The sequence below is a fragment of the Equus przewalskii genome, chromosome 25 (assembly GCF_037783145.1).
Source record: "Equus przewalskii isolate Varuska chromosome 25, EquPr2, whole genome shotgun sequence".
NCBI classification, from domain to species: domain Eukaryota; kingdom Metazoa; phylum Chordata; class Mammalia; order Perissodactyla; family Equidae; genus Equus; species Equus przewalskii.
The window spans coordinates 31,248,805-31,263,888 of record NC_091855.1 but is presented as its reverse complement, the minus strand read 5'-3'; the positions used below and the strand labels follow the sequence as shown (position 1 = coordinate 31,263,888).

General features: G+C 36.3%; 1 protein-coding gene across 31 annotated transcripts in view; it reads left to right on the top strand.

Moving 5' to 3' along the window:
- GALC (galactosylceramidase) overlaps window positions 1-15,084 on the top strand; it is a 57,931-nt gene that overhangs the window by 26,605 nt on the left and 16,242 nt on the right. For all 31 annotated transcript variants that reach the window (XM_070593664.1, XM_070593675.1, XM_070593679.1 and 28 more), the window contains 5 exons: window positions 379-534; window positions 3,735-3,859; window positions 6,297-6,424; window positions 13,015-13,104; window positions 14,080-14,166. In XM_070593664.1, the coding sequence (XP_070449765.1) occupies window positions 379-534; window positions 3,735-3,859; window positions 6,297-6,424; window positions 13,015-13,104; window positions 14,080-14,166 (586 nt within the window). The remainder of the gene's footprint in view (window positions 1-378; window positions 535-3,734; window positions 3,860-6,296; window positions 6,425-13,014; window positions 13,105-14,079; window positions 14,167-15,084) is intronic.

Genomic DNA, 15,084 nt, shown 5'->3' with positions numbered 1-15,084 from the left:
AGCTCTCTACTTTCCCTGGGAAGTCTGAGTCCTGTCTCCACCTCATTCATCTCTTGGAGTGTTTTAGGCTGTGGTCTCCTCTGTTACCTCCATCTGTCAACATGCTTCTGTGTTTTCAGAAACAGATAGAAATTTCTCATCCATGGATGATCTTCCTTCCCATTCTGTGTATTGTTATGGGTTTATCTCATTTTAAGAGCATCCTCAGACACTAGAACGGAAGCAGATGCTTATGGTCAGTCTGACATCTACCTGGAAGCTGCCCATTGTTTTAAAGAAGAAAACATTGAAGAAAACATGTATTTCTATTCACTCAACAAACAGCTAAAGTGCCACGTTCTGACCTTTTCCCCTTTCTTCCCACCCTTTCTTTTCTAGAGCTCATTATCCTGGGACCCATACAGTAAAGGATGCGAGGTTGACTGAGAAGAAGCTTTGGTCTTCTGAAGATTTCAGCACCTTAAATAATGATGTGGGTGCAGGCTGCTGGGCTCGAGTATTGAATCAGAATTATATCAATGGCTACATGACTTCGTAAGTTGTTAAAAACTGTTGAAAGTTTTTATTTTGAAATATTTCAAAAACACAAGTAGAAAAAAGTAGGGTGGACTTCTATATTCTCCATAACCTACATTCAGTGATTGTAAACACTTTTCCTTATTAGCTTCACCTACACCTAAGCTATATCGATCTATTTTTCTATATTTGAATATATTCTGAATTGAGTGAAGTCAGGCTAATTGAGATATAATTTATACATAGTAAAATTCACGCAGTTCTATGGTTTTTGCCAAGCTCTCTATATATCTTAATGAACAATGATAAAGTAGGTTACAGATGTCATGACGTTTCACCCCTAAATATTTTAGCATGTGGCTCCGAAACATAAGGATATTCTCCTACAGGATCACAATGTCATTTTGATACATAAGAGCAAAGGAACGTTTTAAAAAATATTTCTAATAGTTAGTCTATATTCAAATTTTCTTAATTGTCCCCAAAATGTCATTCATAGCTTTTCTTTTTAAAGCTAAAAGCCAATCAAGCACCATGCATTGCATTTAGATGTCATGCCCTACAAATCTCTTTTAATCTAGAACAGTTTCCTTCCCTCCTCATTTTTATGACAGTGACCTTTTTTTTTTTTAATTTTATTTTTCCTTTTTCTCCCCAAAGTCCCCTGGTACATAGCTGTGTATTCCAGTTGTAGGTCCTTCTAGTTGTGCTATGTGGGATGCCACCTCAGCATGGCCTGATGAGCGGTGCCATGTCCGTGCCCAGGATCCAAACTGGTGAAACCCTGGGCCGCTGAAGCGGAGTGTGCGAACTTAACCACTTGGCCACAAGGCTGGCCCCGACAGTGACCTTTTAAAAAGGCCAGGCAAGTTGTCTTGTGGACTGTCTACTTCTTAATCTGCCTGATCAGTTACTCAAATCATCACTTAATTTGTTTAACTGTTTGTTACAAAACAGAGGTTCTTAAGGGAGAACACAGACTCTTTAATTTCTCAGGGAAGCATTTCTTAAATGCTTTGAGAAGCTTTAATTGTAGTTAGATTCAAATTAGCTTCCTAAAACAATGATAAATAGACCAAAAGCAAGCCAATACATACTTTTGTGATGTTAATGGGAACTGAAATATTCTTCTTACAACCTTTGTTCTTTTTCTTCTCTTTCTGAGAGAAAAGATGCTTATCCTGGAGAGTTAGGTCATCATAACTGAATTTGATATTAAGAGTAATACATGCTAATGGCAGAGAATTTAGTAACTGCATATAAATACAAAGAAAGAAACAATATCACCCCTAATCTTGCTGTCCAGAAGTAATCACCCTCAAATTTTTGATGTATGTTCTCCCACTTATAAGTATAAAATTTCAATATAAAATTAAGACCATACTATGTAATACTTACCAAATAGACTGCTTTTCACTTAACACTTAACTTTTTCTTTTTCTGTCTCTTTCTCTTTTTTTTGGTGAGGAAGATTGGCCCTGAGCTCACATCTGTTGCCAATCTTCCTTTTGTTTGAGGATGATTGGCCCTGAGCTAACATCCATGCCAATCTTCCTCTATTTCACATGCGGGATGCCACCACAGCATGGCTTGATGAGTAGTGTGTAGGTCCTCGCCTGGGCTCTGAACCCGTGAACCCCAGGCCCCTGAAGCAAAGCGCGAGAACTTAACCACTATGCCGCTGAGCCAGCCCCTCTTTTTCTCACTTTTTAAAGTATATGTCTACTTCATCATTTTTAATACTTATATATATTCTGTTACATAAAGTAGAATTTCCAAAATTTGCCTTGTCTTAGGAAGCACCTGAGACCCTTGTGATAGTGATTCCTTGGCAGCTGCTCGGATGCGCTGGATCAGAATCTCTAGGGCAGGCTCCTGGGACCCTGTCGGTCTAGCCAGTGCCCCAGATGAGTCTGATGCTGCACAAGTTTGGGAAACACTGATGTAGAAAATATATTATACCTCATTGTCCATGTTCCTCTTCCTGGAAATGGAAGTTGTTTCTTTTTTAATTAACAGCTCTGTACACACTGAAATATCTCTGTGCACATCTATGATTCTTTCCTTAGGGTATATTCTTAGAAGTGGAATGAAAGTCTGAGTCAGTGGTTTATAGATTTTAAAGGCTTTCGCAGATATTACAAAATGTTCTCCAGGTAGTTTAATTTGTACTTCTATCACTAGCCAGAGGAGATACCATACATCTTGCGATCTATGGGGAAAATCATGAGAACTCAGCATTTTCACTGGTAGTAAGGATTTTTGAAAATTTGGTTTATTATTTCTACTTTGTGTTGACAGAATTTAGAAGGCTTTGATTTTCTAACATCAGTCTGTCATTTTATGATGGGTGAGGACTCAATACGAAAAAGTAAATTCTGTGGGTAAGCTCTGGGTTGTTTTTTTTTTTAGCTGTGAGGAACCCAGCAGTACCAGGGTCCAGAGCTTCCCTTTTGCCCTTGGATTTTCCTGAGAACCACAGAGTCACAATCTTAGGGTTCAACACCAGCTGTGGACATCTGAAAGAATGGACCAAAATACAGCACAGCAAGCTGATCCAATTAGTACTTGTAGATGAAGCAGAATCATAGGAGTACTACAGTCCAGCCCTTGTTCTGTACTCTTCATATGCATCAGTACATTTAATCCTCACAACAGTCACATGAGCTGGGTACAGTTATTATCCTCATTTCACGGATGAGGAAACTGAGATCCAGAGAGGTTAAGTGGTGGAACCATGATTTCAACCCAGGCAGTGTGACTCCAAGGTTCTCAATTGTTAACTTTGCAACAGCTCAGAGTCAAGTTCATAAAATTATGTCATGAAACTGGGGCATTAAGAAGGCTGACTGTCAAAAGGAAAGCAGGTATGGATAAGATCTTTGTTTGTATTGGACTCAAATTTATGACACCTCTGGTACTGATAGGGCATGAGTCATCTCTGGCTACACCATTGTTTAGTAAAAATTGTGTGCCTCATGTACATTTGTATTTTTTTATTGTGTGATTCACCATTAAAATATTTAGATGCTTCCAACCCTGGATGTTTCAAAATGTGAATGAACTTAGGCAATTTATATTTTCTTGTTTTGGGTGGTCATTTACATATATTTCTATAAACTGTGGTAAGGTCCTTTTATTTACTATAGACTTCTAGACATTTACATTTTTATCACAAGCTGTTTTGGTGTTTCTCTTTTATCAAACAAATCTTTTAGCACAATTGCTTGGAATTTGGTGGCTAGTTACTATGAACAGTTGCCGTATGGGCGATGTGGACTGATGACAGCTCAGGAGCCCTGGAGTGGGCACTATGTAGTCGAATCTCCTATCTGGATATCAGGTATGAATCAGATTCCATCTCTCATTCCCTAAATTTCTCTCTAAGAGACAAAGGAGAAAACACTTAGAGGGGCTTATTCAAACCGTGTGTGTGTGTGTGAGTGTGAGTTTTAAATGTGTGTCTCTGTTTTGAGTAAGATTTGCCGTAGTGTTTTCTAAGAATCTTTTGGGTAACTAGACTACTATCTGTTTTCCATTCTTGATTATTCCAAGACCAGGCTCTCAGAAAAGTAAAGGAAAGGGGGAGACGGGGAGGGAAAGGAACTGCTATCTAGAGATGGAGACAGAAATAAACTAAATAATCATCTGAATATATACGCACAAATTATGATAATTGCTAATAAAATGGTGTATTTTTAAAGATTCGTTACAACTCAAAGTATCTAAAAGTCTTAAAATTGGTCTTGGGGATACTTTCTTCTTATTTACATTAAAATAGTTTGGTTGATTAGAATAGTGTGCTAGCAAAATCAAAGGTGGATGATGAACAAGTGTTATATTTATTGAATTCTTAAATGAATAAAGAAATGAAAAAGTTAAGTGACATATTTTGGCTTTAGATTGTGCTCTAAGTCTGCTGATGAGTGGGTTAAAGACAATTTAGAAAAATTAGAGATAAATGCATAGCGACAGAGATTGGATTGGTAGTAGAGGGGAAGGGGAAAGGGAAGAGAACGAAAGGGGTGATTAGGCACATGTGTGTGGTGATGGATTGTAATTAGTCTTTGGGTTCTACACAGAATTCGAAATATATTATGACGTACACCTGAAATTTATATAATGGTAACCAATGTTACTGCAATAAAAAAAATTTTCAGGAAAAGATAGAATCACGACTCTGATGCACATATAAAAATGAGCACGTTAAAGATTTTATATTACTCATGTGCTATGAAGGAGTCAAGCAGATGAACCAACCAATGCCAAGGAAAAGTCAACACAGTACAAATTTATTTGCAGCAAAGGAACTTGAGATGAACTGCGAATGGAGACAGACTGGGTCCCCTTCACAGAGAGGAGAGGAAATCAATCAAATCCTCGCCAGCCAGCACGCAATGTCCATATCTATCAGTTATCTACAGATTACAAAGAGTTTCAAAATAGTTTAAAGACAATGAACAGGGCGATAGGTGATGCATCCTTTTCCACTGAACCACAAGCCTCTTTCTACACTATCACTAGTCACAAGGGAAGTTGAGATCACGCAGACAGTGGATCACGTGGTATCACTTTTTCATGAAGGGATGTAACCATGCTAATAATGAGTGTAATTTAAACAAAGTTTTGTTGTTGAATAATATTTAAGTTGTTGAATAATATTTAAGTTCTTTCTGCAGTTTTTTTGCAAAAAAGTTAAACATTTATGACCATTTCATTTTAACATCATAACTACAATCTTTTTTAAAAAATAATCAATTTCTTCAAAGGTAGGATGCTTTTGTAGGAAAATTATGAATGCGAAGTAAATTTGTTTTAATTTTAAACCTTCACTTTGGTGATTTTCTTTTTTAGTTGATGTGTTTCCCTCAGAGAGATCTGAAGTCATGACATTAATCATGTAATCACAACATTATTCTAAACTCCTTAAATTATTCTTCCAATAAAATGGAAACATTGACTTGGATTTGTGTGTCCTGGTTGGTTAACCCCTTAACTGTTGAAATCGCTGGTTGCTCATTATCTATATGAACTAATGTACTTTCTAATTCTGTCACTGTTTTTTGGGAGATGGAGTGGGGACATAAAATATTGCTGAGTACATTTTTCAGGGCCAACTTTGGAGGTGCCCAATAAATATATATTGTGGAAAGAAGCTTGTTAAACTATAAAGCTTAGTTTTTGAAATGTATTAACTTTTTTACCTTATTTTTTTTTTTAAAGATTTTATTTTTTCCTTTTTCTCCCCAAAGCCCCCCGGTACATAGTTGTATATTCTTCATTGTGGGTCTTTCCAGCTGTGGCATGTGGGACCCTGCCCCAGCATGGCCTGACGAACAGTGCCATGTCCGCGCCCAGGACCCAAACCAACGAAACACTGGGCCGCCTACAGCGGAGCACGCGAACTTAACCACTCGGCCATGGGGCCAGCCCCTACCTTATGTTTTTTGTAGTTGTATTCGGATGGGTTAAATAGAGATGAACAAAGGTTGGGAGGGCATAATTTTATTTTACTCTTGGAAACAAAAGGACTTTAGTCAATATTCTTGAGCTGACAGAGTGACATTGATTTATTTTTACCAGTCATTCTATGAATGTTCCCACAATTGTGCCATTTAACTGTACTAATTATTCAAAGTTGAAACATGAGGTTGACAAAGTTTTTCCTCCAAAATAGAAAATAGCTTGTTAGACTCAAATCAGTAGATGTTTTTCTTTTTCTAAGAAACCCTATTATCACCATTTTAATCTTATTTGCATCTTTCTCTGCTTTTCTGTAGCTCATACCACTCAGTTTACTCAACCAGGTTGGTATTACCTGAAGACAGTTGGCCATTTAGAGAAAGGAGGAAGCTACGTAGCTCTAACTGATGGCTTAGGTAACCTCACCATCATCATTGAAACTATGGTAAGTCTTTGTTGTTTTTGTTGGATTAACTCACTTTGTTAGTTTTGGAAAAACAGCATGAAACTCAACTGAACACTTTTTTTTTAAAACCAACTTGACTGAAATATAATTGACATATAATAAACAACACGTGGGGAGGGGGAAGAAACTTTTTCCTATACTCCCGTAGGTTCAGCGATGGGGCCCCACAAATTAAACTGACAAAAGACAGATTAACAGGAGAAATAAAAATAAAGTTTATTTGTGCATGCAATGCACATACATATGAGAGAAACTCAGCGATGAGTAACTCAAAGGGGTGGTTAGAATTTGGGTTTATATACCTAGTTTAGTGGGTAATGAGGAGGGGGAGAAAGGGCACTTAGGGGAAAAGAAATGATTTTTCGGAAAGCTAAATGGGTCTTCAGGAGAACAAACTGGAAATGAGAAAGTTTGTGATAATTGTCTATACTGGTATGAGTCATCTTTCCTCTCTTTCAGTGCCATAAAACTCCCCTGGAGACTTGGGTAGGTTTTATTCCGATTCTTCCTTTTTGGGAATAGATCCACCCCAAAGAAGAATTTATCTCAGCCTTATTTCCCAGAAGTTGCTGCTATTAGTCAGATAAGGGAAGCTCAGAGAAGCCTTTTTTCTATTATCTGTTCAGTCTCAGATAACTTCAACTTAAAAAAAAATCTTTATACTAAAGTGGCATATTTTGGGTTGGCATATTCTGATTCTCTTTAAACAGATGCTTAAAGTACACAATTTCATAAGTTTTAACGTGTATGCCCAATAAACCATCATCACAATCAAGATGATGAATGCATCCATCATGGCCCAAAAGCAGTGCTCCTGTCTCTTTCTAAATATTCCCTCTGTCCTGCTCCTCCCCTGCACCGTGACTTCCCTTATAATTGCTTTCTGTCATCATGGATTAGTGTGCATTTTCTAGAGTTTTATATCAATAGAATCATACAATATATACTGCTTTTTGTCTTGCTGCTTTCACTCACCGTAATTATTTTGTGTGATTCCTGTTATTGCTGAGTAGTATTCCATTGCAAAGACATACCGCAGTTTGTTTATCCACTCACCTGCTGAAGGACATTTGGGTTGTTTCTACTTTTTGGCTATTATGCATAAAGCTATAAACATTTATATACAAGTTTTATAAGGACATATTTCTTTTCTTTTGAGTAAATACACAGGAGTGGAATGGCTGGATAGTATGCTATGTTTATTATGTAATATGTTTATGTTTAGCTTTTTAGGGAACTACCAAACTGTTCTCCAAAGTGATTGTACCATTTTAAATTCCCATCAGCAGCAGAGTAAGAGTTCCAGTTTTACTTTATCCTTGCCAATGCTTGATGTAATCAGTTTTTTTAATTTTAGGTATTAGCAGGTATGATGTGGTATTTCATTTTGGTTTCAGTTTGCATTTCGCTAATAAGTAATGATGTTGAGTTTTCATGTGCTTGTTTGGCATTTATATATTTTCTTTGGTGATTGTGTCTGTTCAAGTCTTTTGCCTATGTTTTATTGGATTACTTTCTTGTTGTTGAGTTATTTATATATTTTGGATATAAGTCCTTTACAGATAGGTACTTTGTAAAAATTTTCTCCTAGTCTGTAGCTTTTCTTTTCACGTGTTAAACAGTGTCTTTGGAAGAGCAGGAGTTTGTAATTTTTAAGAAGCCCGATTTATCCATTTGTTCTTTCATAGGACATGCCCTTGGTGTGGTATCTAAGAAAATTTTCCATATGGATATCCATTTATTCTAGCACCATTTGTTGAAAAGGCTGTTTATTCTCCATTGCATTGCCTTTGCACCTTTGTACAAAATCAGTTGTCCATATATATGTAGGCTTATTTCTGGACTCTGTTCTGTTCCTTTTCTCTGTTTATATATCTTTACACCAATACTATGATTATTATGTATGTGTGTGTATATATGTACGTATATTTATTATTACATATATATAATAATTCCTAGAGACAGGTAGTGTTAGCCCTCCAACTTTGTTCTTTTTCAAAGTTGTTTTGGCTATTCTAGGTCATTTGCATTTCCATGTGAATTTGACAAATTCACATGGAATTTTTAAAATTCACAGCTTGTTGATTTCTACCAAAAAAAAATGTCTGCTCAGATTTTGTTTGGGATGACTTGAATCTATAGATCAATTTGGGGAGAATTTATATCTGAACATCAAGTCTTCCAACTTGTTAACAAGGCATATTCTCAGATTTATTTAGATTTTCTTTAAGTTCTATCAGTAATATTTTACAGTTTTCAGTGTACAGATCTTTCACATCTTTTGTCAAATTTTTGGCTAAGTAGGTCACATTTTCAATTTTATTTTAAATGGTATTTTAAGTCTATTAATAACTAGTATATAGTAAGACAGGTTTTTGTATAATGATCTTGTTTTCTGCAACCTTGCTAAACTCACGTATAGTTCTAGTAGCTTTTTTGTAAATTATATTGGATTTTCTTTGTAGATGAGCTGCAAATAAAAATAATTTTACATCTTCCCTTCCAATCTGGATATATTTCCTTTCTTTTTCTTGCCTGATTGGACTGGCTAGAATCTCCAGTACAATGTTGAATGGAAGTTGTGAGATATCCCTGTCTTGTCTTTGATCTTAAGAGAAAGCATTGAGTCTTTTATAATAAAGTATGTTTTTCATAGATACCCTTTTTCAGGATGAAGTTTCCTTCTATTTGTAGCTTTTTTTTCTTTCTAGTCAGGAATAGAAGTTGGATTTTGTCAAATGTTTTCCTGTATTTATTGAAAGCATTGCACGGTTTCTATTTTTTTTGTTTAGTAAAATAATGAATTATATTAATTGATTTTTTAATTGAAATTTAATTCACATACTATAAAATTTACGCTTTAAAGTATACAATTCAATACTTTTTAGTATACTCATAGAGATGTGCAACCATTACTACTATCTAATTCCAGAACATTTTCATCACCCCAAAAAGTAACCCCATACTCATTAGCAGGTACTCCCCATTCCCTTCTCCTCCATCCCCTGGCAACCACGACTCTACTTTTCATCTCTGTGGATTTGTCTATTCTTGACATTTCATATAAATGGAATGACACAATATATGGCCTTTTGTGCCTGACTTCCTTCACTTAGGTTAATGTTTTCATGGTTCTATCTCAGTACTTCATTATTTTTATGCTTGTATAATATTCCATTATATGGATATACCACATTTTGTTCATTCAGTTGATGTATATTTGGTTTGTTTCCAATTTGTGGTTGTTAGGAATAATGGTGAGGTTAACGTTTGTGTATAAGTTTTTCTGTGGACATGTGTTTTCTTTTCTCTTGGATGTGTTTCTAGGAGTGGAATAACTGGGTCAAATGCTAACATCTTTAACATTTTTAGGAACTGCCAAATTGATTTTCAAAGTTGCTGCACCATTTAACATTGCTGTCAGCAGCGTTTGAGGCTTCCAGTTTCTCCACATCCTCACCAGCAGTGTTATTGTCTGTCTCTTTGGTTATAGCCATGCTAGTGGTTGTGAAGTGGTGTCTTATTTCAGTTTTGATTTGTATTTTCCTAGTAACTAATGATGCTGCACATCTATTCATGTGTGTTTTGACCATCTGTATATCTTCGTTGGAGAAATGTCCATTTAAACCCTTTGCCATTCTTAAATTGGGATACTTGTCTTTTATTATTGAATTGTAAGTGTTCTCTATGTATTCTAGATAAAAGTCCCTTGTCAGATATATGATTTTCAGACATTTTCTCCCATTCTGTAGGTTGTCTTTCATTTTCTCAATGGTGCCCTTTGAAGTACAAAAGTTTTGAATTTTGATGAAGTCCAGTATACCTATTTCTTGTGCTTTTGGTGTCATATCTAGGAAATTATTGCCTAATGCAAGGTCTTGAAGATTTACACCTATGCTTTCTTTTAAGAGTTTTATAGTTTTAGCTCTTACATTTAGGTCTTTGGCACATTTCATTGTTTTAAATATAAGGTTAGATATGTTTCCAACTTCATTCTTTTTGCATGTGGATATTTAATTGTCCCTGCACCAATTTGTTGACTATCCATTCCCATTGAATTGTTTGGCTTCTTTGTTGAAAATCAATTGGCAATAAATGCGAGAGTTTTCTTCTGGACTCTCAATTTTATTCCGTTGGTCTATATCTATCCTTATGTAAGCGTCACACTGTCTTAATTACTGCAGCTGCATGGTATGCTTTGAAATCAAGAGGCACGAGTCCTCGAACCCTGTTACTTTTCAACATTGTTTGGCTGTTCTGGGTCCCTTGCATTTCCATATAAATTTTAGGATCAGTTTGTCAATTTCTGCAATGAGGCCAGCTTGGATTTTGATAGGGATTATATTTAATCTGTAGATCATTTTGCCATTATAACAATATCAAATCTTTCAATCCATGACCATGGGATGTCTTTTCACTCATTTATGTCTTATTTAATTTCTTTCAGTGATGTTTGTAGTTCTCAGTGTACAAGTCTTACACTTCTTTTTGTTAAAATTATTATTCTTAAGTATTTTATTATTTTGGTACAACTGTTAATGAATTGTTTTCTTAATATCATTTTCATATTTCTCATTCCTAGTGTATAGAAATACAACTGATTTTTATAGATTGATCTTGTATCACACAAGCATTGTGTACTCATTGGTTTTTTAGTGGATTCTCGGAGGGTTTTCTATGTACGAGATTATGGCATCTGCAAATAGAGATAGTTTTACTTCTTCCTTTCCAATCTAGATACTTTTTATTTCTTTTCCCTGACAAATTGTCCACTCGTACAATGTTGAATAGAAATAATGAGTCTGTACATCCTTGTTCTGTTCCTGGTCTTAGGGGAAACACTTTCAGTCTTTCCCATTAAGTGTAATGTTAGCTGTGGTTTTTTGTAAATTTTTTTTGTAAGGTTGAGGAACTTCTCTTTTATTCCTACTTTGTTGAGTGTTTTTGTCATGAAAGGATATTGGACTGGATTTCGCCAAATGCTGTCTGTATCTATTGAGATAATCATGTGGTTTTGTCCTTCTTTATTAATGTGATGTACTACATTGATTTTTGTACGCTGAACTTTGCATTTCTGGGGTAAGTCCCGCTTTGTCATCATGTATAGTCCTTTTTATTTGTTGCTGGATTTGATTTGCTAGTATTTTGTTGAGGATTTTTGTGTCCAAAATCATAAGAGATATTGGTCCTGAGTTTTCTTTTCTTGTAAAAAGAAGAAAATTATGGACCAGTAGTTTTGGCTTTGATATCAAGGTAGTACTGGTTTGATATTAAGGTAATACTGACTCCACAGAATGAGTGGGGAAATGTTCCTTCCTCTTCTGTTTCTTAGAAGAATTTGTGAAATATTGGTATTTATTCTTTAAATATTTGGTAGAACTCATCAGTGAAGCCATCTGGTTCTGGTATTTTCCTTCAAGAAAGTTTTGGTTTACTGATTCAGCCTCTTGTTATAGGTCAATTCAGATTTTGTGTTACTTTATGGATCAGCTTTGGTAGTTTGTGTTTTTCTGGGAATTTGTCTATTTTATCTATGTTATTTAATTTGTTTGCATGCAATTGTTCATAGTATTCCCTTACATTCCCTTTTTATTTCTGTCAGGTTGGTAGAAATGTTCCCCTTTCATTCCTGATTTTAGTAATTTGAGTCTTTCCTTTTTTTCCTCCTTGGTTAGTAAACCTAAAGGTGTGTCAGTTTTGTTCATCTTTTCAAAGAAGCAACTTAATATAAATCTTTTTTTTTCCTGAGGAAGATTGGCCCTGAGCTACCATCTGTTGCCAGTCTCCCTCTTTTTGCTTGACAAAGATTAACCCTGAGTTAACATCTCTGCCAATCTTCCTCTATTTCCTTTATTTTGTATGTGGGTCACTGCCACATCTTGGCTGCCAATGAGTGGTGTGGGCCTGTGCCCAGGAACCGAACCCAGGCTGCTAAAGCAGAGCTCGCCAAACTTAACCACTAGGCCACGGGGCTGTCCCCTATAGTTGTAATTTTTTTTATTGTTCACCAAGCCTAGCCCAGAACCTTATATTGTAAGTGCTCTGTGATTGTTGAATCCTCTAAAGTTGGGATTATGCCTCATACTTCTTTTGATCCCAGCCCATAGCAGTGACTATTTAGTAAAAGATGATGTTGGCAATGTGAGAACTATTTGTTCTATGTATTTACTGAACTTACTTGTGTATTTGAAGGTTATGTTTAGATGAGATGCATTTTCAGTGAAAACATCTTAAGTGTTTGCTTTTTATTTGATGTATTTTACTTGAAAAACAGTTATAACATAAAAATTAATCTGTGTGTGCCATAAAATGACTCTGGAATTTAGCTATGAATTTAAAGTTTGATTCAGTCAAAATGCCATTGAGCTTTACTTTGACTAGGCGTACACAATAGATATTCAATAAAGGTTGTATTAGAAAAAAGTCTTTAAAACTTTGAAATAAACTCATATTTATCACCTAATGTGTGCCATTTCTGTTAATCTCAGGGCATAAACTGTTTAATTTGTTTTTCCACTAAGGCTTGTACATCATTTGGGTAACTTACGTAATTTTTTTTTTCTCCTCAGAGCCATAAACAGTCTAAGTGTATACGACCATTTCTTCCTTATTTCAATGTGTCACGACAATATGCTACCTTCATTCTTAAGGGTTCTTTTGTAAGTAAATGCATGGGACTTTAATTTTGGTTTTGATTTGAGAGTTTATATATTTTATCACAGGCTAGCAGTTCTTGGTAAAGTCTTATATTATGAGCTATTAAGAGTTATATGGATGGACAAATGCCCTGGTGTCTTCTGTCTGCTGACTGGTTTTAGTCAAACGGTACAGAAGCCACTAGGAGGTAAACCTCTCTGTGGCTTTGAAGAACGCTTAACAAAAGTCACTTGCAAGAAAGTTGTTCTTGTTGGTAGGAGCATCAGTTAGGTAGTCGAGGGAGATTTTAGGTGTTGATCTTTACAGTACTCTGTACAAAAAGAAAAAGACACCAGATTCTTGCTATTTCTACCTATTGTTAGATTTGAATACAGAAAATACAATGCCCTTTCTGACTGCTAATCCCTTAAGAATTGTTGTTGTTTCTTTTTTTTTCCTGAGGAAGATTGGCACTGAGCTAACATCTGTTGCCAATTTTCCTCTTTTTGCTTGAGGAAGATTATCCCTGAGCCAACATCTGTGCCAGTCTTCCTCTATTTTGTGTGTGGGATGCCTCCACATCATGGCTGCCTACAAATGGTGTTGGTCTGCACCTGAGAACTGAACCCAAGCCACCGAAGCAGAGCACACTGAACTTAACCATTAGGCCACAAGGCCGGTCCAGGAATTGTTTGTTAATACTAGAAAATTCTTAGAAGGTTTTTTTACACAAGTACGATAATGAATATTTTTGAAGTAAAGGCACTAAAATCTTTTTAAACATTTGCCAAAAGTCTGTAGTATTTTTTGGCATAAAGTATTTGCTTGAATACTGTCTTCCTACTTTCAAAATGTTACTACTTAAAATTGGAGGTGGGTCTCGTGGTAAATAGAGTGCACATTGTCATTGGTTTGTTCTTGCTGGTACTGGCTTTGGAAATCCTCAAAGAGCGTATGATGAAACATTCAACTGTGCTTTTTCTGTGTTTTTTCCTCAGAGTGAAATACCAGGGCTACAGGTGTGGTATACCAAACTCGGAAAACCATCTGAGAGGTTTCTTTTTAAACAACTGGATTCTCTATGGGTAGTTTTAAAATAAATTCCTCTATTTTGAACACTGCAACAGTAAAAGGGAACAGAAATTTGGTTAATGAACTAAGAATTTTTAATTTTATAATTGCGTTTGTGGTGGAAGCATAATAGGGCTCAAGTGGTCCCCAGCTTTTTTTCTTTTTAGTAGAAATCCTCTTCAAGCCTTGTAGAAGCTTGTGTGTTTGTAGGTGTGCTTGCTCTTAGTATTTAGTTTGTCTTCATGAATGGTACCACCATCAGTTGGCTGCCCAAGTCATAAATTCGAGTCTCATTTGGGACTCTGTCTTTTCCACTTACGCTTTATGTATCACCAGTGACCAAGTGTAGACGATTCTGTCATCTGCGTCTCTGTCTTACTCCTTCCTTATTCTCCATTCCCTCTGCTACTGCTTGTTCCAGTTCCTCATTCTCTCCTGGATTTCAGAAACTACCTCCTGTTTTTCCTCCCTCCAATCTGACTCTCTCCATCCAGCCCATCACCCTCTGCCAGAATGGTGTGTCTAAAATGCAGGTCTGATTTTCGTCAATCCCTTGCTCAAAGTACCTCTGTGATTTTTCCTCTAAGTTCACGTCCCTTAACGTAGCACCTGACCCTCGTTATTCATGAGGTAAAGACTGCTGTCCTTTCTAGGTGCATGTCCTACTCAGCTGGCCTCTGCTCACAGACTAAACTTCCCGCGTTTTTCAGAGCATGGCATGCCAGTTTACGTGCTTCTGTGACTTTGCACATGCTTTTTCTTCCTCGTCGAATGCCTTCTCCTCATATCTTTGTCATCCTTCAAGACTCAGCTCATGGGTCACTTCCTCTGAAGCTTTCCCCAGCAGTCTTAGCTCATGGCCACCTAGCAATCTGTGCGTACTCAGTTAAACACTTTCCCACTACACTGGCCCCGTGAGTGGGGCCCTGCCT